Source organism: Rhinopithecus bieti, unplaced genomic scaffold (assembly GCF_001698545.2).
Source record: "Rhinopithecus bieti isolate Rb0 unplaced genomic scaffold, ASM169854v2 scaffold_76666, whole genome shotgun sequence".
Taxonomy (NCBI): domain Eukaryota; kingdom Metazoa; phylum Chordata; class Mammalia; order Primates; family Cercopithecidae; genus Rhinopithecus; species Rhinopithecus bieti.
This window is the reverse complement of record NW_016829831.1, coordinates 2,174,375-2,201,057: the sequence shown is the minus strand read 5'-3', so window position 1 is coordinate 2,201,057 and position 26,683 is coordinate 2,174,375. Positions and strand designations below refer to the sequence as shown.

At 45.4% G+C, this 26,683-nt stretch overlaps 1 protein-coding gene across 1 annotated transcript in view; it reads right to left on the bottom strand.

Annotated features, from left to right (window-relative positions):
* Positions 1-8,197: 8,197 nt before the first annotated feature.
* CREG2 (cellular repressor of E1A stimulated genes 2) overlaps positions 8,198-26,683 on the bottom strand; it is a 39,122-nt gene continuing 20,636 nt past the window's right edge. The window contains exons 3-4 of the mRNA XM_017864998.1: positions 12,980-13,093; positions 8,198-8,484 (exon numbers count right to left, since the gene is read on the bottom strand). Of these exons, the coding sequence (XP_017720487.1) occupies positions 8,337-8,484; positions 12,980-13,093 (262 nt within the window). The 3' untranslated portion in view covers positions 8,198-8,336. The remainder of the gene's footprint in view (positions 8,485-12,979; positions 13,094-26,683) is intronic.

Genomic DNA, 26,683 nt, shown 5'->3' with positions numbered 1-26,683 from the left:
GTGAGGCTACCCACTGAGACCTGGGCAGGGGCTCTGGCCCAAAGCCCTCAGAAAACGAAATCATCCCTTCTTTCTACTCATTTGCTGAGCACCTACCAGGAGCCAGAAACGGCCGTGTGCAAAATCAGCCCCTCCACTGGCTCCCAGTCTTGCTAAGGAGACTGACACGTGGACAAATGTCACCTATACGATATGCAAATGAGAAGTCCTATAATGCCACCATGTCTAGTAACCTTTATGGCATACCAGGCATTGCATAATAATCCCATTTTACATGGGACGAAACTGAGATTCGAAGGATTCACTCATTCCCGAAATTCGCAAAGCTAAGAAACAGTGGATTCAAGCTACGTTAGTCTATTATAAAGCTATGACCATGCTTTACAGGTCATTCCTCCTCCGATAAAGCAACACGAAACAACCCTACTCCTTGAAAGTTCACGTCAGTAGCCCTCAGCAGTAGCGACAAGCAGGATGGCAGCACCCTCCCCTACCCCCATGGCTCCCAGTCAGCCTCTTCCCTCCTCTCTGCTGTCCTCGCTCTCCTGCTCACCTTCACTTTGACTGCGGCATCTGGCTCACCCCAGCCACCACGTTCCTGGTCACCTCCACCGTGCAGTGCCACAGCTTCAGCCTGGCCTTGTCATCGCTATCATCTCTCTGGAACTGGGTGTTCATGTGTCTCACTGTGGACAATGCTGGGCCTTCCAGGTCGTGGTCTCAGGTCCCCTGCTGCAGCTGTCACAGCCTCCTGCTGCCTGCACTACCTTCCTTCCCACCCCAGCTGCTCTTAGAAAACACCCTAAATGGCTGGGCACAGTGGCTCATGCTTGTAATCCCCGCACTTTGAGAGGCCAAGGCGGGTGGATCACCTGAGGTAAGGAGTTCGAGACCAGCCTGGCCAACATGGTGAAACCCCGTCTCTACTAAAATTACAAAATTAGCCGGGTGTGGTTGCACACACCTGTTATCCCACCTTCTCGGGAGGCTGAGGCAGAGTTACTTAGAACCCGGGAGGCAGAGGTTGCAGTGAGCCAAGATCACGCCATTGCACTCCAGCCTGGGTGACAGAGCAAGACTCTGTCTCAAAAAAAAAAAAAAAAAAAAAGAGAAAACACCTTAAATGCTCCCTCGTTTCCCCTTCTTCCATCACACCTGTCTCTTCCTGGGATGAGTCTGGACCCGCACCTGCCCATATCCAGGAGGGGAAACCCTGCCCTGGAAAACCAGGCAGGAGGAGGAAGGGGCTGCGGCCACTGGAGGAGTTCTCCAGGGAGTTGAGGGAGTGCTCACTGAAGACAGCCCAGTTCTCCAGGAGCATATAGGAGAGGGTGGGAGACAGCTGCAGGGAAAGCCCTGCTACAGGGAGGGCCTAGTCAGGGATGGCAGCCCTCGGATTTAAGGTCAAAGCAATCCTTGTGAATGTTATTCAGCTGCGGAGATGAGGACTGAATTTATCCAGGCTGAAGTTTGCCACGTGGTTCTGATGAAAACAGTGGGGATGCTGAGAATACTGGCTGAAGGGATGGGGCACTGAATCTACAGAATGATGACCTGGGGTCCAAACGTACTTGTTTATTTACTGTTTAGAAACCATTTGTATCTTGAGTGCAGGGCCTGGCCGTGTTCTCCACCGCAATCCCATCCCGTCGTCAGTCACCTTCCTGAGCAAGTGCTCTGGCGGCAGGGGAGAAAGGCTGGAAGGACAGAAGTGTGGGTGGAGATGTCTGAGTGCATGGTCAGAAGTGGGTCACCCTAGAGAGGGCCTGCTCCAGGGGGTGGCCCAGGATGTGGGAGACTGAGAGGTGGCGTCGAGGGAGGGGTGCCAACCTCTCCCAGTATGCTAGGATTTTCCTGACTTTACCACTGAAAGTCCCACGTTCCAGGAACCTCCCCATTCCTAGGTGAACCAGGCCATTTGATGCCCTAAGTGGAGGACAAGAATATCCTGGAGAAGCCAGGGTGTGGGCAGGTGGTCTGTGGAAGCTAGAGTCACCCAGGATTGACCTCGTGGGCACACATCAGTTTTTGTCACACTTTCTATGTGTGACCCTTGTGCATGTTTTTTCATCAGTGGGATGGGGCTTTTTCCTAACTCTCAACTCCAGGAGTAACAATTATGTTGAAAATGGCAAATATTTTCAAGGGTGGGAATACCAAAGCATGGCTACATTGGCATTTTCGAGTCTGCAAATTGAGTGCATTTTACCCTTAAGAAATCAACAAAAGTAACCCAGCTAATTCTTTTCTTTTTCTTTCTTTTTTGTATTTTTTTGAGACTGAGTTTCGCTCTTGTCGTCCAGGCTGGAGTGCAATGGCTCAGTCTCAGCTCACTGCAACCTCTGCCTCCCAAGTTCAACCGATTCTCCTGCCTCAGCCTCCCAAGTAGCTGGGATTACAGGTACCCACCACTACCCCCGGCTCATTTTTGTATTTTTAGTAGAGATGGGGGTTCACCATGTTGGCCAGGCTGGTCTCCAACTCCAGATCTCAGGTGATTCACCCGCCTCAGCCTCCCAAAGTGCTGGGATTACAGGCGTGAGTGCCTGACCTAATTATTTCTTTTCTATTGGAAAATTAACTGCTGATTCTCTGTAGTCATGTCTTTTTTTCTTAGAACCTCTAGTAATGGTAATTTGTAGTGTGACATGAAATGACTATATATGATATCATAATTTCATTTAATCAAGCACACAAATCATATCAGCAATGAAATAGTCTTTGGTTAAATAGAGCTAGTTTTGAAAACAGATTTTACATTCTACATGCATCACATGGCACAAACAATGACATCATTACAATTCAAATTTTACAATAATTGACTTTCTGTTATAGCAATCAAATAAGCATCAATAAATCATCCTAGAGAGGTTTTAGTTTCAGAACAGTATTTAAGAGTTCAATTATTTAAATAAATACAGACATTTTGGAAAATTATAGAAATACCTTTTGTTTTGTTTTGTTTTTAAGAGATAAAGTCTCACTCTATCACTCAAGTGTGGTGGCATGATCATAGCTCACTGCAGTGTCAAACTCCTGGCCTCGAAGCAATCCTCCCACCTCAACCTCTCAAGTAGCTAGAACTACAGGTGTACAGCACCATGCCGGGCTTTTTTTTTTTAATAAACATTTTTGGTAGTGATGGGGGGGGTCTCACGATGTTGCCCAGGCTGGTCTTGAACTCTTGACCTCAAGTGATCCTCCTGCCTTGGCCTCCCAAAGTGTTGGGATTACAGGTGTGAGCTACCTTGCCCAGCCTAGAAATACTTTTCAACCAAAAAGCGACTCTCTTATAAACAGCTAATATATACAAGGCACATTGAAATAAGTAACATCAGAATTATACTCTACATGTCAAAATCATGGATACGTACAGTCACTGTAAATAAAAATATGGTGGTCTGGATAGACTTTAATCAGCTTATTCACTAAAACAGAATTATTTCCCACAATATTTAGAGGAAGATCACTAGAAATATAGTTATTCTCTACAAAATCAGTGGAGAATCATTATATACACACCTGGATACTTATGTACACCTATAGCTTACTCAACATGTTTATATCAGAAATTTGAAGATGTCCTTTCCTCCTAAGTGACCCACTTAAAATCTATACAGCAGATTTGTTGAATTCTTATTAATTTGTGTTTAACATTCAATGGAACATACTTAAGAAAATGTTAAAGAATTTTACATCTCTTCTGCAAATGGATATATTAACAGTTAACAAATGAAATGCTTTGTATTAGGTTTTGGCCTATAGCTCAGTTCCTTATTTTATTAGGGACTAATAAGAGAGTACAAATGCCTTATTAAGCTAAGCCTTAAATCTTGTTTATGTTAATTGTATAACAATTAACATAATTGTTATGACATAAATGTCAGAGATAATTGTAGATTCTGAGACAGTTGTAGATAATTGTAGATCCACATGCAGTTGTAAGAAATAATACAGAGATCCTATGTTCTTTTCACCCAGTTTTCCCCAATGGCACGTCTTGCTAAACTATAGTACAACATCCTAACCAGAATCTTCACATTGATTTGGTCAAGATACTGAACATGTCCATTACCACAAGGATCTCTTGTGCTATCCTTTTACAGTTATGCCCAACTCTCTTGTTCTCCCCACTCCTGCCTGGCAACCCCAAATCTATTCTCCATTCCTATACTTTTGCATTTCAAAATGTTATGTAAATGGAATCATAGAGTGTGCAAACTTTTATGATTGGCTTTGCCCACTCAGCATAATTCTCTGGAATTCATCCCAGTAGTTACCCATATGAGTAATTAGTTCTTTTTTATTGCTGAGTAGTATTCAGCCCCACCCACTGTTCCACCAGCCACCTGTTAAAGGCCATCTGATTGCTCCAAGTTTTTAAACATTATGGATAAAGCTGATATGAACATTCATGCACAAGTTTTTGTGTGAACCTCTTTTATTTCTCTGGAATAAATCCCCAGGAGCAATTGAGGGTCAACATGGCAGTTGCATGTTTAGTTTTATGGGAAACTGCCAAATGGTTTTCTGGAGTGGCTGTTCCATTTTACATTCCCACCACTAGTATACGACTGACCCAGTTTATCTGCATCTTTGTCAGCATTTGGTGTTATCATTATGTTTTATTTGAGCAATTTTGGTTGGTATGTAGTGATAGCTCATCGTAGTATTAGTTTGCAGTTCCCTGGTGACTAGTGCTGCTGAATATCTTTTTATGTGTTTATTTGCCATTTGTATATCCTCTGCAGTGAACTGTCTGCTCATGTGCTCCATTTTCTAATTAAAATTTTTTTAACTGCTGAGTTTTGACAGTTCTTTATATATTCTAGATACTAATCTTTTGTTGGATATGTGGTTTGGAAATACTTTCTCTCAGGAAGTAGCCTGTCTTCTTGGTCTTTTAACACGGTCTGTTGCAGAACAAATGTTTTAAATTCTGATGAAGTTTAATTTTAATTTATCAAATTTTTCTTTTATGAATTGTGCTTTTGGTATCAAGTCTAAGAACTCTTTGCTTAGCCTTTGTTCCCAAAGATTTTCTATATTCTATAGTTTTGTAGTTTTACATTTTGTGTTTACAGATATGATCTCTTTTGAGTTAATTTTTTTATAAGGTATAAAGTTTAGTCCAAGGTTCATTTTATTTGCCTACAGATGTCCACTTGCTCCACATTTATTGAAAAGGTTATTCTTTGTTGAATTAGTTTGTACTTTTGTAAAAAAAAAATCAGTTGAGCATATGTGTGTGGGCCTGTTTCTAGATTCCCTATTCTGTTCCATCGATATGTGTTTCTACGCCTCCACCAAATACCACACTTCTTGAGTACTGTAGCTACGTAATAACTCTATATTAAATAGAATGACTTCTCCTACCTTATTCTGCTTTTACAAGATTCTTTTAGCTATTTCAATGCCTGTGCCTTTCCATGTAACTTTTAAAATAAGCTTGTATTGGTCTACAAAATCCTTGCTGAGATTTTGATAGGAATTGCATTAAACCTAGAGATGGAGAGAGGGAGAACTGATCTCTTTACTGTTTTGCATCTTCCAATCCAAGAACATGGTATCTCTCTTTCTTTGTTTAGGTCATTAATTTCTTTTCTTAGCATCTAAAAATTTTCACTACATAGGTCCTGGGTAAGTTTTGTTTATACGTAAGTATTTCACTTTGGAGTGATTGCAAATGGTATTGTGTTTTTAGTTTTTTTCCCCACATGTTCATCGTTAGCGTAGAGAAATGCAATTGACTTTTGTGTGCCAATCTTGTGTCCTGAGACATTGCTGCACTCACTAGTTCCAGAGTTTCTTTTTTGAAAAATAGATTATTTGGAATTTTCTATGTAGGCAATCCTGTCATCTCTAAATAGGGATGCATTTTTTTTTTCTTTCTGATCTGTATGTATTTAATCTCTTTTTCTTGCCTTATTGTCATGTCTAGAACTTCCAGAACAGTCTCTAAAATTTTAATCAGTGTAAATTTCTAGAGATTTGCTGAAACACACTTGCCTGAATGGAGTCCATCAAACTTAAAACTATGAATTTTCAACACTATTCTTAGCCAGCCTTTTCAGGTTTCATTTCCTGTAATTTGGATAAATAGCTGATAACATTCATCAGTAGTTATAAATGGCATCCACTCGACAAAGTCCTTTGGAGCAGCAGTGACCTTGTTGAGCTAAATGGAACCTGACTATAAATGCAAACCTAGCAAGGGGACCTTATCTGCAGGACAGGATCAGGAGGCAGCAAAGCTCCCAGTATGAAGGTGTGAGGTGGACTGGTGCAATACATTTGAGCATGTCATTTGTTCTTCCAGCTTTCTCCCCTTTTTTCTAAATTGGAGTAGCAATAATTTTAAACTCTGAAAATATAAAATTCCCTCAGAGGTACCTTATTCTTATATATTAGAAATCACCACTGTTAGGAACTCTTTTGAAGACTGGCTTATGACAAATAAATAATTCTCTGCATCTTACTATGTTTTTAGCAATAGGTAATTAAAATGTATTTTGACAGGCCAGGTGCGGTGGCTCACGCCTGTAATCCCAGCACTTTGGGAGGCCGAGACGGGCGGATCACGAGGTCAGGAGATCGAAACCATCCTGGCTAACATGGTGAAACCCCGTCTCTACTAAAAAAATACAAAAAACTAGCCGGGCGAGGTGGCGGGTGCCTGTAGTCCCAGCTACTCGAGAGGCTGAGGCAGGAGAATGGCCTAAACCCGGGAGGCGGAGCTTGCAGTGAGCTGAGATCCAGCCACTGCACATATATATATACATATATATATATTTTGACAACTCAAACTCTCATCATGTGTTATTTTGTTAAGCAAAAGTTTATAATCATTAATAACACTTTTATTTACTTGAAAAATGCGTATTTCCTATATATAGTGATGTGTTTTTTATGTTATACAACCTCCCTAACCTACCAAAGAAAGTTTATAGCCATTACAGAAAGACAGAAAACTTGAGACAGCTCCACCCTTTATAGGTTTTAATGATCAGAGGTCTTAGATATATATACATAGGTCCATGTAGGGCCTTAGAAGTGTACACAGTCTAATTTCTTGAAAACACTAGGAGCTCCTACATACAATATGTAGAAAATTTTAAATCTATAGTAAGAATCAAATTTCAGACACTTTTTTTTTCCCCCCAAAAGCAAGAAACATCATCTCCAGGCAAGCTAGTCCTTTTTTACAATCACTTTACTGATTTTCCTGGTTCAGTTTCTACCCGTGCATTTCAATAACTCTTTTGTTGTTAAGACTGGACATCTTCTAGGAACCATGCCACCCGTGTCTGCAGTGAGCTGTCTGGGATGTGGACTCAGCCTCTCTGAGTCTAGTTTTCTTGTCTGTAAGAGCCAATGATGACGTGCATCTCATTGGTTGCAGGGCTAAAATGAGATGGCTTCTGCTGAGGGCCTAGCCCATGGCTGGGCAGGCAGTGGGCCCTCAGCTACTGGCTTCCCTTCTTCCTTCTGTAACATGCTGCCTTTACTTTCCCAGCTTCACCCTCTCCCCTCTCCGCTTTCCCCACCACAGAATGGGGAGCTTCTTATTTTGGATGCCCCTGTTCATGCATGAGAGAGGGGAACGCTTGCCAGAGGTATGAGCAGCAGGGATCTGGGGAGCTTAATGTCAAAGCTGCTCCTTTCTCTTTAACGCACTGCCATGGCTGCTTACATAGAGAAGGGCTGTGCACAAAGCATCCTGTGTTCTTACACTGCTTTCATGTCATGGTGGGAAAAAAGTTGCATAAGTGACCAGTACCTTCTAGCCAATATGACCTGATAATGCACCTGCAATCCACCAGCAGAAGGAGTAATCCACAGACACACAGTCCTCCACCTCACCCTAAAAACAATATTGTGGCTGCGTGATGCACAGTCAGCTCCTTCGTGGTCACGATGAGCTTAGAACCAAGACTGCATTTGGCACAGCAAGCAACAAAGACACTCTCACAATACAAAGCAATCACATTGTAGGTACAGGCATTGTCTTTTCTTAAAGAGTGAAACAACAATGATCTCGAAACGTCATTTTGACCACCAGCTATTATATGATTTCTGAATAGGTGAGTCTGGACTGAATACAATGGAATAAAGACTATCTACGTGAAGTATCCGTGTGAGTTGGAGATCTGCAAATGACCACTTTAATCTCAAATCTAGCATAGAGTTCCCTGTTCACCCTCTCATTCTGCTGCAGGGATGGCAGGGCTGCTATGAACCCCTCAAGAAAGAGACAGTGGTCAATGGCTGTCTGGCTGCATCACTGAAAAGGTTTTTATTCAAGTGCAAACACCAAGGACTTTCTTCTTACTCCATCAGGCCTTTCTGGGAACTGCTTTGAAATATTCCTCCCTTGAAATATTGGATACGCCTCCATACCATTTCTGAAGCCAGATATGTTCTATCCTCATCTTCATAAAGAACCATTCATATTGACGAGGCCACTTCCTCATCCCTGGGTGCCTGTAGGAATAAAGAGAGACCACAGTAAAGCTGCTCTTATCAGAGGAGTGCACCCTGGGCCAAGTCACGGGACCTCCAGACTCCAGGCTTCATTTGGGCTGACAGCCGCTCAGAGGCAGAACCAGGGAGCTGAGTGTCAGTGCCTGGGACCACCACAGGAAGTCAGGGACTGTAGACCTTAGCCCAGTGGCTAGAGGCTCAAGTCGTGGACCAGGCTCCTTGGTGTGAATCTCAGTTCAACTGCTGATGAGCCGTGACGCCAGTGGGCTGTCGGCACTCTCAAGCCTCTGTCTCATTACCTGTCACGTGGGGTGATGTTGATGGAGCTTTTCATAGGGCGGTGTGGGGAAGCAGGCATTGAACCACATATAAAACACCTGCAGAAAGTAAGTGCTCAGTGGAGGCTGGCTACCATTATTAGGAAACAAAGAAAGGCTTTATGCATCTCTATATGAAATGTTAACAGAATGGTGAGCCTGTGAAACCAGCTTGTTCATGGGAAGATTTCTAGTCGTGCAGCAGGCTGAGAGCTACTAAGGCAAGTGAGAGCCAGCTGGAGTTGACAGGCAACGCCACATCCCGTCTTGTGCTGTTGACTGACTTGCCTTTCCCCCATGCATATCCCTAAATATGCTGCGGTATCATTGAGGGCAGGGGCTGTGGCTCACTTCTTTCTTTTTTAACTTCATAAAAATTTCCTTTATCTCTAAAAATGTTATACACATAATTCAAAGACCAAGTCCAAACTGGGAAAAACATTTATTACAAAGCAAATGCAATAATAGGTTGATGATCTTTATTTATTAAAAAAAAAGTTTTTTTTTTTTTAGAGATAGGATCTTGCTCTGTTGCCCTGGCTGGAGTGCAGGGGTGGGATCATAGTTCACTGCAGCCTTGACCTCCTGGGCTCAAGCGATCCTCCTGCTTCAGCCTCATGAGTAGCATGCCACCATGCCTGGCTAATAAAAAAAATTTTTTTTTTGTAGCGATACAGTCTTACTATGTTGCCCAGGCTGGTCTTGAACTCCTGGCCTCAAGCAATCCTTCTGCCTCAGCCTTCCAAAGTGCTGGAATTAGAGGTGTGTGCCACCACACCCAGTCAATCATCTTTTTGAAGAATAATTTATTTTGAAACAATAATAAACATGGGGGAAGTTGAAAGTACAGTATCCAAAACTTTTATTTTCTTAATCCATTTGAACAAAAGTTGCTGATCTGATGCCATAACACCCCAAATATTATGCAGCCCAGATAATAACATGATTTTTGTTGTTTTAAGAAACCTGCTTTTGGCCGGGCGCGGTGGCTCATGCCTGTAATCCCAGCACTTTGGGAGGCCGAGACGGGCGGATCACGAGGTCAGGAGATCGAGACCATCCTGGCTAACACGGTGAAACCCCGTCTCTACTAAAATACAAAAAAACTAGCCGGGCGAAGTGGCGGGCGCCTGTAGTCCCAGCTACTCGGGAAGCTGAGGCAGGAGAATGGCATAAACCCGGGAGGCGGAGCTTGCAGTGAGCTGAGATCCGGCCACTGCACTCCAGCCCCGGCGACAGAGTGAGACTCTGCCTCAAAAAAAAAAAAAAAAAAAAAAAAAAAAAGAAACCTGCTTTTGTACTGATAACTGGAACGAAGTTTGATACCTGGAAGTGGTGCTGGTGCAACAAACCCTAATCCATGGGGCACTGGCTTTGGGCCCAGGCAGTGGGTGGAAGCTGGAAGGGCCCTGAAGAGACTGACAATGAGGGCTTATAAAAAGGTAGTGCCTGGCTGGGTGGAGTGGTTCACACCTGTCATCCCAGCACTTTGAGAGGCTGAGGCGGGAGGATCACATGAGGCCAGGAGTTCGAGACCAGCCTGGACAACATGGCAAAACCCCTTCTCTACTAAAAATACAAAAATTAGCCAGGTGTGGTGGTGCACACCTGTAACCCCAGCTACTCGGAAGGCTGAGGCACAAGAATCACTTGAACCAGGGAGGCAGAGGTTGCAGTGAGCCTAGATCGTGCCACTGCACTCCAGCCTGGGCGACAGACTGAGACTCTGTCTCCAAAAAAGGTCGTGCCTGTGGGTAGTCCCAGCTACTCAGGAGGCTGAGGCAAGAAGATCCCTTGAGCCCAGGAGTTGAAGGCTGCAGTGAAATATGATCATGCCACTGAACTCCAGCCTGCACAAAAGAAAAAGACCTTGTCTCTAAAATTAAAAATAAAAGCAGAGAAAGGCTACCGAAAGCTGGAGGTAAGGGGACCCACATTATGTAGCGGTAGGCAGGCTTGGCAATGCTGTTGTCTATAGTTAGGTGGAAAATAGGAAATGTTCATATCCTTCGCCCACTTTTTGATGGAGTTGTTTGTTTTTTTCTTGTAAATTTGTTTAAGTTCCTTGTCGGTTCTGGATATTAGACCTTTGTCAGATGGGTAGATTGAAAACATTTTCTCCCATTCTGTAGGTTGCCTGTTCACTCTGATGATAGCTTCTTTTGCTGTGCAGAAGCTCTTTAGTTTAATTAGACCCCATTTATCAATTTTGGCTTTTGTTGCAATTGCTTTTGGTGTTTTAGTCATGAAGCAAAAGAAGACATTTAAGCGGCCAACATGTATATGAAACAAAGCTCAACATCACTGATCATCAGAGAAATGCAAATCAAAACCACAATGAGATACCATCCCATGGCAGTCAGAACGGCAATCATTAAAAAGTCAGGAAACAACAGATGCTGGCAAGGCTGAGGAGAAATAGAAATGCTTTTACACTGTTGGTGGGAATGTAAATTACTTCAACCAGTGTGGCAATTCCTCAAGGATCTAGAACCAGAAATACCATTTGACCCAGCAATCTCATGACTGCATATATACCCAAAGGATTATAAATCATTCTACTATAAAGACACATGTGCACGTATGTTTATTGCAGCACTATTTATAATAGCAAAGACTTGGAACCAACCCAAATGCCCATCAGTAATAGACTGGATAAAGAAAATGTGGCACATATACACCATGGAATACTATGTAGCCATAGAAAAGGATGAATTCATGTCCTTTGCAGGGACATGGATGAAGCTGGAAGCCATCATCCTCAGCAAACTAACACCGGAACAGAAAACTAAACACCGCATGTTCTCACTCCTAAGTGGGAGTTGAACAATGAGAACACACAGACACAGGGAGGGGAACATCACACACCTGGGGCCTGCTGGGGGGTGGGGGCAAGGGGATGAAAAGCATTAGGACACATACCTAATGTATGGGGGGCTTAAAACCTAGATGACAGGTACAGCAAACCACCATGGCACATGTATACCTATGTAACAAACCCGCACGTTCTGCACATGTATCCCAGTACTTAAAATAAAAATTAAAAACAAGAAAATAGAAAATAAACCTAACGAATCCACTGATCTAGGGAAGATTTTGGCCTCTTCTAATTGCTTATAATAACATGTGAAAGAAGAGAGGAACTCAAGAACTAGAGTTGAGTTTAAAAGCTAGCAATAAAAAATAAAAATAAAAAATAAAAACGTTTGTGCGCACACACACACACACACACATCATCTGTTTCTTTAAGTATTGAAAGCCATGAGCTCATGTGACCATATCCAATCCCAGTAATTCTAGTTTTCCCCAATTATGCCTTTAGCCCTTTTCTGTGTCCTTACAAGGCTTGCTTATTCGCCGCATCCCTGTGTGCAGGATCTTCCTCTTCCTGTGGGGTTGTGGATCGCCCCTCCAGCTCAACGCTTGCCTTCGTGTTACCCTCCCTCTACTGCAGACCAATGCCTTCTAGCCTGTTTCCATCGCTGCACCAGCCCGCACCCCAGCTCCGAGCCTCCATTTCTGGCTGCCCCTGCATGGACACCTGTGGAAAGGCCACCCCTGCGTGCATGCACTGTCCTCAGCTTGCACAAGCTCTGACTCCAGGCTGGGCCGCCCTCTCACTTGTGTGGACCCCTACAGCTGTGGTTCTCAAACTTTAGCATGCACATCAATTTCCTGCAGCATGCCTTTTACAATACAGATTCCTGAGCCTTGTTTCCGGAGAGTTTGATCCAGTAAGTAGGCGGAGGTGGGGCCCGTAAAGCTGCATCTAAGTCAGCATCCTACTGATTTAAGGGTGAGAACACCACACTGCGAAACGTTGTGCTGGCATCCCCAGCAGGCAATGTGCTTTGTTTCGAGTGGATGCTTGAAAATGTTTGTGGTGTTGACGAGAAAGGCTCAGCTCTTTTCACGGCAAGGCAGGGCATCGTCAAAGGTTGGAAGTAGGTAGGAATTACCTAGAATAGCTCAGTGCAGTGCTCTCCAGAGGCATTCACCTGGCTTCTGCTGCCACTGCTAGTGATCTCCACAGCCAGGCTAGCTTGGTCCTATTACCACTGAAGGGCAGTGGAGACTCATCACCGTCATTGCATCAGGGGCATCAAATGGCACAGCCTGACCTCTGCTTATTATTATTGTGTATTTCTGGGCTTACCAATTTTAAAGCATTTACACACCTTGAAAACATGGCTTGCTTGGCAAATTCTACTTCTTCTGGAGACACTGCGATCATCCGGCCAGTGAGCGTTAACCGGACACATCGGGGATCTTCCGGGTCAACAATGTTTTTTCTGCATGTGAAAAACATTTTTCGTATATCAGAACAAGGATAGAACATCAGCTGGCAATTCTAACAATTTTATAAAATTAAAAATAGTACTCACATTCCTGGTTATATCATTCAGTTTATGTGATGGATAGTTACTTTAAAATACCCAGGCCTTGTAATAGGTGTGCTTGTGTAGGTTAGATATCAGTCTGCATTCTGGGGCAGTGAGATAACATCTGAAGCCCCCTAGTCAAAAGCGCCCATTTGAGGGTGGAGGAAATTGAGACAGGAAAGTTTCCTGACTCCCTCAAGGGGCTTGGGACAGCGGGGTAGGGTGGGGTTTTTTCGGGGAGTGGGGGTGCTTGTTTTGCTGAGCTCAAACCCCTTGCAGGAGGGGGAGTACACAGGTGAGCAGGTGCATGAGCTGGGGCGAGTTCCTTTTTTAGGCAGGAATGAACCCCGTACCAAGTTGTCCACAAACTCTGGAGCCCCAGAGGGCATTTATTACAAACAGTGCTCTTTAAGTGGCTGCCATCAGCAGATGGCTGTGTTAACCAGCTCAGTGGTGAGTCGGGGTGACATACACCCTGACCTCTTGGTACCCAGGTTCGTGTCTGGCATCCAGGAAGAATCGGGTCATACAGACTTAAAGACTGGTGAGTGCAGAGGTTTTATGAAGCAGTGGAAGTGGCTCTCAGTAGAAGAGCTGGAAAGGGGCTGGTGCAGGAAGGTGATCTTTCCCTGGGACCTGGCCATCTCCAGCCAGGCTCCTCTCCAAAGTCGTGCCATCTGAAGTTAAGCTGTATCTATCCATCCTCTCTGACTCTCAGTTGCTGCTTCTCCTCTCAAAGTCTGGCTGCTTTTCCCTCTGCCAGCTGCGGTCTGAGGTTTACATGGGCACAGGATGTGGGGGCAGGGCAGGCCAAAAAGCAACATTCAGGCTCAAAAACAGGAATGCCTGTTCTCATTTAGGGCTTCAGGTCCAGGCTTGAGGGTGGAGCCCTCGCCAGGGACCCTGCTCCCGTTCCTATCAAAATGGGGAGTTACTATTCAAAGGGAATGATGTTTCAGTTCTGCTACGAATAAGTGCTAGAGATCTGCTATACAACATAAGGGTTCACAAAATAATATTGTGCACATAAAAATTTACTAAGAGGGTAGATCTCATGTTAGGTGAGTTTTCTTTTTTTTTTTTTTTTTTTAACTGCAGAAACAAAACACATCAAACGGACACAAGAAAACTTTGGCAGGTGTTGGATGTGTGTGTAATATGAATGGCATCCCTGGAGTTGTACAATGCATCTGTCTGGATCCAGCAGTGACTGGAATAAGGGATTTCAAATATCGCCATCAGAACCTGCACTGGAGGCTTCCTTAATCAGCAGAAAGTGTATTAGAAATAATAAGAACAGTAGTGTGATCGCATTTGTGACTGCTTGCTAAGAAATGTTTCTGCGGTGACAGAGTTATCCTAAGACCTGTTTCCATTTTAAAGGTCACCTGGCGGTGAGGATGTGGGGAAGAAAACTTTTTCTTCTTCTTCTTTTTTTTTTTTTTTTTTGAGATGGGGGCTCCCTGTGTCACCCAGTCTGGGGGACAAAAGGGAAATCTTGGCTCACTGCAACTTGTGCCTCCCGGGTTCAAGCAATTCTCCTGCCTCAGCCTCCAGAGTAGCTGGGATTACAGGTGCCAGCAACCATGCCCAGCTAATTTTTTTTTTTTTTTTGTGGTTGACTTGTTTTTTACATAAATTTTTTTATTTTTTTTTTTTTTTTTTTTTTTTTTTTTGAGACAGAGTCTCACTCTGTCGCCCAGGCTGGAGAGCAGTGGTGCAATCTTGGGCTCACTGTAACCTCCGCGTCCCTAGGTCAAGCAATTCCCTGCCCCAGCCTCACCGAGTAGCGGGACTAACAGGCACGTTCTACACACCCAGCTATTTTTGTATTTTTTAGTAGAGACAGGGTTTCACCATATTGGCCCAAGTTGGTCTCAAACTCCTGACCCTTGTGGATTTCGCCTGCCTCGGCCTCCCAATAGATGCTAGATTACAGGCGTGAAGCCAACTGTGGCTGAGCCCAATTTCGTATTTGTTTAATAGAGATGGTTCGCATGTTGTCCAGGCTGGTCCTTGAACTCCCTGACCTCAGGTAATCCACCCACACTCAAGCCTCCCAAAGTGCTGGGATTAAGCGTGAGCCACTGTGCTCGGCCCAATTTTTGTATTTTTAATAGAGATGGGGTTTCGTCTGTGGTCAGGCTGGTCTTGAACTCTGACCTCAGTAATCCACCTGCCTCAGCTTCCCAAAGTGCTGGGATGACAGGCGTCAGGCCCGACCGTGCCTGGCCTGTGAGGGAAGGGAACTTAGAGCTCTCACCTACCTCTTAATCATGTTCAGGTGCCTATTTTATGGAAGAAGCATAAACAAGACGAATCTTGATTCTCCAAATGTCGGTCAGATAGTGGGCTTCATGGACCATCCACAAGAAAAGCTGCTGCTTGGCCACAGCCTTGTGCCTTATGCTGTTGCAAGCTGTGTCCATAAGTGTGGGGCAGGTGTTCAAGGATAAGGTGGCACCAATGAGAATATCAGTCACTTACATTCACTTAGTGTTTTTGGTAATTTCTAAAAGGTTGTGTATTCCATCATCTGCTGCTGTAGTAAATTTTGTCCAGTTTATATACCAAGGACCATTTGTACATCACCTCATTTTGTTTTGACTTCAATGACAACCCCTAAGGAGGTTTTATTATTAACCCCTGTTAGAAGTAAGAAAAGTGAGATCAGAGAGTTAAGTTGTCCAGGGCCATGGACTCACAGGTGGTGCAGCCAGGCCTGTAGGACCCTACCTTAGGTCCTCTGGTCTCAAGTAGAAAGCTAGGCTACCTCCCAGCCTACTTGGGAGGCCTGAGGCGGGAGAATGGCATGAACCCAGGAGCGGAGCTGCAATGAGCCGAATTGCGCCACTGCACTCCCAGCCTGGGTGACTGAGCGAGACTCCGTCTAAAAAAAAAAAAACAAAGCTAGGCTACCTGTCATCTGGTCCAGAGTCTCACTCTGTCTCCCAGGCTGGCATGCAGTGGCGCATCTCAGCTCACTGCCAAACCTCTGCTCCCCGGGTTCAAGCGATTTCCTGCTCAGTTTCCCAAATAGCTGGGATTACAGGTGCACACCCACATGCCTGGCTAAGTTTTGTATTTTAATGGAGGTGCGGTTTCACCATGTTGCCAGGCTGGTCTCAAACTCCTGACTTCCAAGTGATCCACCTTGCCTCGGCCTCGCCAAAGTGCTGGGGATTTAACAGGCGTGAGCCACCCGCATCTGGCCCCATCTGGTCCCTTATATCCTGGGTATATCCCAGACTGACCCCTCCTCTATCTCCAGATCCAATCAGTCCCCACGGTTTATAGATTCTTTATCCCAATATCTGATTATAAACTTTTAAATATCATGGCTAGGACATTTTCTCAAAAAGCTTGCCTTGAGGTAAAAAAAAAAAAAAAAATACTGACCACATGAGAAAAAAAAGAGCATGTTGCATAGAATTGTTTATGATGGAAAAATTGGAGTACCAAAAAGCTAGCATGGGAAATTACAAATAAATTAAGCTTTATCAATACTATAACATACAGACTTTAAAAACAGATGAGACAGCCGGGCGCGGTGGCCCAAGCCTGTGAATCCCAGCACTTTGGGGAGGCCGAGACGGGCGGATCATGAGGTTCAGGAGATCGAGACCACCTGGCTATACCGATGAAACCCGTCTCTACTAAAAAATACAAAAAACTAGCCGGGCGACGAGGCGGGCCGCCTGTAAGTCCCAGCTACTCGGGAGGCTGAGACAGGAGAATGCGTGAACCCGGAGGCGGAGCTTGCAGTGGAGCTGAGAGCCGGCCACTGCACTCCAGCCTGGGCGGAACAGAGCAAGACTCCGTCTCAAAAAAAAAAAAAAAAAAAACAGATGAACAGACTATAGGTGTCCATGAACAAAGATATAAGTAAAAATGTTACAGGTAGTGAATCCATATGGGTCTGCAGCAACCTAATTCTTGCCTCCTCGGAAGAAAGAATTCACTGAGGGGGGCATAAGGCAGAGTGGAGAACTGAGGCAAGTTTTAGAGCAGGAGTGAGAGTGTGTTAAAAAGTTTTAGGGCAGGAATGAAAGGAAGTAAAGTTCACTTGGAAGAGGGCCAAGCTGGCCACTTGAGAGATCAAGTATGTGCTTTGACCTGACCTAGGGTTTTTTTTTTTGTTTGTTTGTTTGTTTTTTGAGGCGGAGTCTTGCTCTGTTGCCCGGACTGGAGTGCAGTGGCCAGATCTCAGCTCACTGCAAGCTCCGCCTCCCGGGTTTACGCCATTCTCCTGCCTCAGCCTCCCGAGTAGCTGGGACTACAGACGCCTGCCACCTCGCCCGGCTAGTTTTGTATTTTAGTAGAGACGGGGTTTCACCATGTTAGCCAGGATGGTCTCGATCTCCTGACCTCGTGATCCGCCCGTCTCGGCCTCCCAAAGTGCTGGGATTACAGGCTTGAGCCACCGCGCCCGGCCTGTGTTAGATGTATTAATAGCGATCAATGAGCTATTTTTCATAAAGGCAATGAAGAAGCACCCTGGGGTGTCCCGTTGGGCTACCTCCTGCAACTTGAGCGAGCTTACTTGTTTTTATTTGTGTTTCACTGGTGTGGGTGACCCTAGGAGCTGAAGGACATGGGCTGTGTTGATCGCATCTCTCCTTCAGGCCAGTGGACATTCTTTTGGGTATTTCTCCCCTTTTCACCTGCCTTTAGGGTCGGCTACCCATGCCCTGTGAGGATCGGCAGCTTGTAAACCAAGAGGATTCAGGTCTCAAGGGTAGGACCAGAAAAGCCTGATCCATGCTCTCAAAGTGGCCACCTGGGGAGCCCAGAGGGCTGTCCTTCCGGCTTGTGGACCCTGCTGGAGAGTGGCAGGAGCCGTCCTGGACTGTGATGTCTGCCCTCCAGACCCTGACTGTGCTCACTCATCGAGGCTGGCCTGGTCCCCACTCAGCACTCCACAGGTGTCCTCTGCTGGGTGAAATGCTTGCATACCCAGCCAGGAGCTTCTTTTAACCTTTTCTATTTTTATTCTTCCTATAACAGAACCTAAAATGGTATGTGAAGATTCAATCTAGGGAGTCAAGGGACCAAATATCTGTTCTTAGGGGGTGGGTTTCATGCCCAAGGCATGGATGCCATTGTATTAGGGGTTCCAGAAGCTTCTGAATAGGAGGGAGAATGATCAGTCACAGCACTTTGTATGCAATGGAGTGGATTACATGACCCGGGGAGTCACAAAGGACACAATAAAGCAGTGATCTTGTACTCAAATGATCTCCAATTAAACGTGAAGCTTGCCTTCCAGATAGTTAACCTTCTCGGAGATAAGGAATCCTCCTCTTGCTACAACAATTTCTTTTACGGGCTACAGTTTTGTAAGGAGCTTCACAAGGGAGGCATTTTTCTAAAAATACATGTAACCTTCCCAAACACTTTATATCTTGATAGTATATTTAAAAGTCTGTTTTGTTTTATGTGTTTATGTTCAGTGGTAAAGAAAATGTTGGAGGAAAGGATGTATTATGTTCTTTGAGGATTTCAGAAATTATACCTATATATAAACATACTGTACAAATGACATTAAAATATTTGTTTAACCCTTGTAATATTTTTTATAATATAGAGAAAATTGGCTGGGCGTGGTGGTGCACAGCTGTAGTCCTAGCTACTCAGGAGGCTGAGGCAGGAGGATCACTTGAACCCAGGAGATTGAGGCTGCAGTGAGCTATGATCATGCCACTGCACTCCAGCCTGGGCGACAAAGTGAGACCCTGTCTCAAACACACACACACACACACACACACACACACACACACACACACACACACAAGAAAAAAGGAAGTGGGTTGGACTGCCCAATCCTGCAAATGATAAAATCACCATCATTGTACAATGGTTCTCAACTGGGAGAAGTTTCCTCTCCATAAAAGGCAACTGGAAATCTGGGGAGCATCTTGGTTTTCACAGAAACCGGGTTGAGGGGCTCTATCTCCTTGCACTTGGTGGGTAGGGGTCAGGAATTCTAAATGTCCTGCAATGTATGGGACGATCTTACACAAGGAACTGTCCTACCCCAAATGCCAATAGAACCCACTGAGACACGTCGCAAGGCTCTGTCTCTCCCTGATGTATCCAGCCAGATAGTAACAGAAGGAAGGCAGGTGTAGACCAGGCTTTCTCAACCTTAGCACGGCTGACATTTTGGGCTGGATGACTTTTTGAGGTGGGGGGCTGTCCTTTGCATAATAGAGTCTTTAGCAGCATCCCTGGGCTCTACCTGCTAGATGCCGGGAGCACCCCCCACCCGAACCCAAGTTGGAAGAACCAAAAAGGTCTCCAGACACTGCCAAGTGTCCCTCGCGAGGAGTCTCTCAGCTCCCTGTTTGAGATCCACTGGTGGAAACGCAGATAAACTTTTCGACTTAGTGGAGGGAGAGGAGTGAGTTGCCTGGTGTGACTTCATACTGTGTCAAATAAGTATGAGCATCATCTGCAACTGAGAGAGAGTGAAGGGGAGCGCTTAGGTCTGCTCTTTAAAAAAGGGATCTTACTGGGGAAATGAAATGGGATTTTCTAGGAGTGCTGAGAATGCATGCGAGGGTTCTGTTCATGAATTGAAAGGGGCAGTCTCAGTTCGGCCACATGGTTTTGGGCAGACCTGAGCCACCTGGGTGCAGGAACAGAGGAGGTGGAAGCAGGCCTTAAAGGCATTGCGTATGGCCAGGCAGGAGGCGAGAGGGTCAGAGGAGGTGTAGGTATTCTCAGGGCAATCATAAAGACAGACCATGGAGTCTAACCTGGGCAAAGAGAAAGGGGAGCCAGGACATGCTGACGGTTGGGAAGATCGTGACGGGGACAAAGGGTTGGCAGCTCCATGTGGTCCAAGCATGTTGCAGGAGGGTTGCACAAGCAAGAAGGATACAGGGTAGGAGGCGCGGAATGGAAATTCTGGATGTGGTGCATTTGCTAGCAAATCTGGAGTGTGGGTGGTGAGAACCTGGCTGGAGAAGCTAGAGTGTAGGATGCACCCTCCACACAGTGCTGAAGGCAAGAGAAAGAGGATGGCAGCAGAGAGGAAACATGCGAGGCCTGCAACTTCCACTGCCAGTATTACCCCTGTTCCCCAGGGTAACCCCAGAACAAATAGGATTCTCCTCTTCGGTGTTAGCCTTTCCGGCATCTGCAGAAAGCACTGTGTCGTTCCTGAGATTGCTCCTTTCCGGGCTGGCTGCTTTCAGACATCCCAGCTTGTCAATGTCCCTGTTAAACTATGGGATCCAGAACTGCCCTCGAAATTCCAGCAGGAGGTGAGCAAGGTTGGGGAGGCGTCTCACCTCCACCACCCTCTACTCCATCCTCCTAGGGATGCTATCCACAATAGCTCCCTGCTTCATCATCATAGGAAACCTATCAAAGAAACGAATGGTCTTTGGTATGACACCCTTCCCAACCAATATTGCCAATATTCTTCCTATTCTCAGGGCACAGAAAAAGCTTGTCTATTTTATTAATATCTTTCTTTTAATTTTTATTTTATTTTACAGCATACCAGTATAATGCCTCATACTGTCCTAGTTAATTTTTTCCCCCAGTTTTGTTCGCCCTTCTTGGCACCATTTTCCTGGTTATGACATTGGCTTCTCTTGACAATTTTCTATGTCTCCCAAATATGTATTTTTCCGTGTCTCCCACTGTATCAAGCTTCCAGTCGTTTCAACCCCGGAATCCTTCCTCTGGCTCCCAGGACCCTTCCCCCCACTTTTCAGTGTATTGCAAAAGGTCAAGGAAGCAGAAACCTCCTACATAGAGTTCAGATAAAACCCTGCCCTACCAGTAGACCCTTTTGGTCATTGACCCAATTGTTCTTTTATCCACAGTTTCACATCCATTGTGAAATTAGATATAAGAGAAATAAATATAAATCTGCCCAAGTTATTATTCCCCAGTTTACGTTATTCCATCTTGTCTATGAGAATATAACCATGAGGGTTTCTTCAAATGCCTCAGGGAAATCCACAACAGTTTCCTAATGCGTCATCACAGGAAAACTATAAAAGAAAAGGATGGTCTTTTAACATGACATCCTTCCCAACCAATATTGCCTGTAGGTGGCTACTTCTTCCTATTCCTAGGGCACAGAAACCATCTCTTCAACAGCCTGTTCCAGAATCACTCTGTAAGTTATTTGTGTTCACCCACAGATCCTCCCAACGTCTGATTTTTGAGACTGAATGACGCTTGCCCATTTTCAGGCTGTTGATGTCTCTTTTATTCCTCGATTCAATGTTCCCAACCATGACTTCCCTGATTTCTCTGAATGAAATGTGTATTGTTCAGAAGCCTTAGACATACAGTTGGCCTTCCACATTCATGGATTTTTGCATCTGTGGATCCAACCAACCACAGACTGAAAATATTCAGGGGGAAAAAAAGCTACAGTATAAAATAAAAAATAATACAAATAGGCCAGGCGCAGTGGCTCATGCACTTTGGGAGGGCAAGGCAGACGGATTACCTGAGGTCAGGAGTTCGAGGCCAGACTGGTCAACATGGCAAAACCCCGTCTCTACTAAAAATACAAAAATTAGCCAGGCGTGGTGGCAGGTGCCTGTAATCCCAGCAACTTGGGAGGATGAGGCAGGAGAATCGCTTGAACCCAGGAGGTGGAGGTTGTAGTGAGCTGAGATCGCGCCACTACATTCCAGCCTGGGCAACAGAGTGAGACTCTGTCTCAATAATAACAACAATAATAATACAAATAAAAAATCAATATACTATCACAACTATTTATAGAGCACTTAAATTGTATGAGGTATTATAAGTAATCTAGAGATGACTTAAAGTACACAGGAGGATGTGTGTAGGTTATACTCATACTATCCCATTTTACATCAGGGACTTGAGCATCCACAGATTTTGGCGTCTTTTGGCGGGGCGCTGGAGGAGGATTTCTGGAACCAATTGTCCACGGATACCAAGGGATGAATGTATGTGCTTAACTGGAATAGTGGTCCATTACATATCCTTATTCATTTTGGGCTAGAATTTTCTCTTATCCAGTGTCAAATGTTGTGATTCAACAGACACTGGCCAGCCACACACAACAGACGGCACCAGAAAAGAGGGGATGTGGACCCACTTCCTGGACAGGAGAGCAGCAGGTGTGTTCGAACAGTCCACTCTGAGAGGCGAGGCACTGTCTAGCAAGACAGTTCAATGTATGACCTCTTTCCTTTGAGTTTTCACATTTATTTATAACTTTGATATGCTGAGATTATATTAAAATTTATCTTCATCAATTGAATCTCACATGTGTTTCAGCCATTTTAATTTCTATATTTAAAACATTTATATTATAAATAATTGCCATCATGACACCTCCAACATACTAAAGAGGGTTGCAGCATACATTAGAATAAATCACTATGTTTCTATCTCCACCTGCAAATCCATGTAAACTGTTACTTCCATCCTGCGGTAGATAGAATAACAGCTCCCCCAAAGATGTCCTAATCCCCAGATGCCAAAGACGTCCTAATCCTCAGAATGTGTGAATGTGACTTTATATGGCAACAGGGACTTTGCAGATGTGATTAAGTGAGGGAGCCTGAGAGGGAAAGATTATCCTAGATTATCCAGGATATCCATACATATCTATGATGGAAATGATATTCGAACAATTCAAATCAACTTTAAAAATACTTCTGTGTTTTTGTTGGTTCTGCAGCTTCTGAACCAGTGCTTTCTGAAATGTGGGTGGGGATTCTCATTGCCTCTGGGATGCAGCTGATCCCACAGAGGACCTAATGTAAACAGAAGATCCTCCTAGGGGGAGGCAGAAGTCTTAAGTGAGCAGTAGGAGATGGGATGACAGAAGCAAGCCCCGAGTGAGGTAAGCAAGGGGCCACGCGCCAAGGAATGCATGCGGCCTCTAGGAACTGAAAAGGGAAGGAAACGGCTTCTCCTCTGGAGCCTCCAGAAGAAAGCAGCTCAGCCCACACCTTGGTTTTAGCTTTGTGAGACTCATTTCAGGCTTCTGCCCTCTAGAACTGTAAAAGAATACATCTGTGGCTGGGCGCGGTGGCTCACGCCTATAATCCCAGCACTTTGGGAGGCTGAGGTGGGTGGATCACGAGGTCAGGAGTTTGAGACCAGCCTGGTCAACACAGTGAAACCCCGTCTCTAATAAAAATACAAAAAATTAGCTGGGCATGGTGGCATGCACCAGTAGTCCCAGCTACTAGGGAGGCTGAGGCAGGAGAATCGCTTGAGCCCGGGAGGCGGAGCTTGCAGTGAGCCGAGATTGCGCCATTGCACTCCAACCTGGGCAACAGTGTGAGACTCTTGTCTCAAAAAATAAAAAGAAAAAAAAAAAAAAAAACAAATCTGTTCCTGTTTCTAAAAGCCCAAGGTCTGTGGCATTTCTTTTTCTTTTTTTTTTTTTTTTTTTTGTGAGACTGAGTCTGGCTGTGTTGCCCAGGCTGTAGTGCAGTGGTGCGATCTCAGCTCACTGCAAGCTCCGCCTCCCGGGCTTACGCCATTCTCCCGCCTCAGCCTCCGAGTAGCTGGGACTACAGGCGCCCGCCACCACGCTGGGCTAGTTTTTTGTATTTTTTTTAGTAGAGACGGGGTTTCACCATGTTAGCCAGGACAGTCTCGATCTCCTGACCTCGTGATCCACCCGCCTCGGCCTCCCAAAGTGCTGGGATTATGGGCTTGAGCCACCGCGCCCGGCCATCTGTGGCAATTTCTTACAGCAAGCAATGGGAAATGAAAGCGCCCTTCCTTAATGCCTCCGTGAATATTCCTCATATGCAACCAGTAAATACCCCCACACTGTGCTCAAGGCCCTGCACTTGCTGAGGGCTGCAGACAGCAAGAAAGACGTGGTCCTGGCCTTCAGGGAGCTGCACTCCCGCAGGAGACACGGACACCAGGCAACTTGCCACACAATTAGTGATTTCATCACCTGCTATTACAACATGGAATCCTGAGAGTCAATGAAGTTCTGAGGGTCAATGAAGGCTGAACCCTAGGAAATGAGTAGAAATCAGGTAAGGGGTGGGCAGGAAAGCACGCTAGAGAAAAGTGCTTCCCACCTTCCTGAATGGGATTAGTGTCTTATAATAGAAGAAGCCCCAGAGAGTTCCCTGGCCCCTTGCCCCATGTGAAGGCACAGTGAGAAGGTGCCACCTATGAACCAGAGAGCAGGTACTCACCAGACACTAAATCTGCTTCAGCCTTGGCCTTCCACCCTCCAGAACAGTGGGAAATAAGTTTCTGTTGTTTATAAGCCACCCAGTCTGTGGTATTTTGTTACTGTTATTTGCACAAACTAAGAGCCAAAAGGCCACTGGGACCAGGATAAAGACAAGGCAAGAGAGTGATGTCCGAGGCTGGAACTGTGCCGGGGTGGGCCATTTAGGCCTCGCAGGACATGTTAAGATTTTAGAAATTTCCGCTAAGAGCAATGGGAAAGATTGAAGGATTTTAAGCTCGACAGTAGAATGATGAGACAGGTGTTTTGAAAATATCCCTCTAACTTTAGAAAGGAGAATGCATTGATCCAGGGAGACCTAGAATTTAGAATACAGTGAGTGATGCTAAGGGCTTGGGCCAGGGGGTGGAGAGAAGCAGCGAGCCGGAAGAGGTCTGGGAGGTAAAGCAGGTGAGCCTTGTGGACTGGGTGGGGGTGTGAGAGGGAGAAGGAGCCACAGCTGGCAGCTGAGTCTGCCATGCAGATGGGGAGCCCAGGTAGAGGAGGTCTCTGGGGAGGAGAGGAGGTTGGGTTCAAGGTGCCCAGGAAGCAGGTGGACTTGGGTCTAGAGCTCAGATGAGTGGTCTCAGCTGGGACTATACATGTGGGAGTCACTGGCACATATGAGTGGAGGTTTGAGGGTGGACTGGGCAGAGCAGGAAGAGGTGAAGACTGAGAAGACACCACTGGCTCATAAGAACTTCTCTCTCTCACCAATCTTCTACAGGCCGGTAACTTGTAGGGGATTTAACACAAGCAGCTTGAATGATGCGTATTTCCACGTGCGTCTTATACCTTCTCCCTCCCCTCAAAGGCAGATGCTGTCTTTTTTCACATTTATCTGTGACGGTGTTTAGCACGGTTCGTTACTCAGCAGATGCTCAGTGAGTATTTGTCCACGCGAATGCTTTATTGGAACATGTGGCCCACGTGGACCTGCGTGCGCGTATTTAGAGCAAGTTTCATGTCTTGCCTCTATTGCAGTGCAAGCCTATGATGGATATGATATTCGAACAATTCAGATCAGCTTTAAAAATACTTCTTTGTTTTTGTTGGTTCTGCAGCTTCTGAATCAGTGCTTTCTGAAATGTGGGTGGGGGTTCTCATTGCCTCTGGGATGCAGCTGATCCCACAGAGGCAGGGAATACAGTGGGTACCAGTCCGGCTCAGGAGCCAGGTTGCCTGGGAGTGAATCCCAGCCCTATGAGGATTTGGTCTGTGGATCCTTAAGCAAGTCCCTCACACCCTCTGTGCCTGAGTTTCCTCATCTTTAAAAAGGTGCTAACAAGTGTACCTCTCTCATGGGACTCTTGTAAGAATCACATGAGTTATTTCTATAACTCTTTATGTATATCATATACTATTCCTCCCTTTATACATAGGAGGGGTACAGTGTAAATAGGGCACTATTGATTTCCATTTTTCCCAGTCTCTGCCATCCCAGTCCTGTGCAGAAGAAACACTTGTTACTGACCATAGCTACCATTTTATAGTACTGAGCGTGTGCTCAAAACTTTACACACATTGAAATGTTTCATCCTCACAGTGGACTTAGGGTACTATTATTCCCATTTTAGGGTGAAGAAGGTTGAGAATCAGACAAATTAAGTTTCTCAAAGTCAGGCAGATATTAATTGGAGGGCTTAGGACTCAAATTGATGAGCCTCAAATTAGAAGCCCTTTTCTCTAATGTCGTAATTCTCCTATTTAACTGTGCATCAGAAGTACTCTGGCTGCTCCTTGAAAGTGCAGATCCCAAAGCCCTTATTTTCAGAGACTGCTGGAGCCCAGAATTGGCATTCTCAACAGAATCAGGTGGCTCTCCTGGGCGCAGGCTGCTCCTGAGCGGTTTAGTCATGCTGCAGCCCACCAAATGGTTCCAGAATCAAGCCCAACAGGGTCAGGCTGGCCTCAGACCTGCTCCCAGGCCCTGAGCTAGCAGCCAGGCCGAGAAAGCAGGCTTCAGGGTCACCCCAGGGCCCTCTTGACTCATCTCCAGGATCAGGTGATCCTCTGGGACTGAAACGGGGCACCCTGGCAGCTCCCTGCCTGCTGAGGGTCTTGCTGCCATGCTGACCTCTGATTGGAGACCACTCTGAAACCACTTCTCAGATTCCTTCTGAGTTCTCTCTGCCATTTCCGCAGACACTGCCAGGAACTGACCTGGGCAGGCAGGTCTCTCGCTGCTCAGCCCTGGGTCCCTGTGCCTCAGCCCAGATGGCAGATGTCAGGAATAGACAGACCCATGATCCCCCCTGCCCCCCCCCCCACCCCATCCC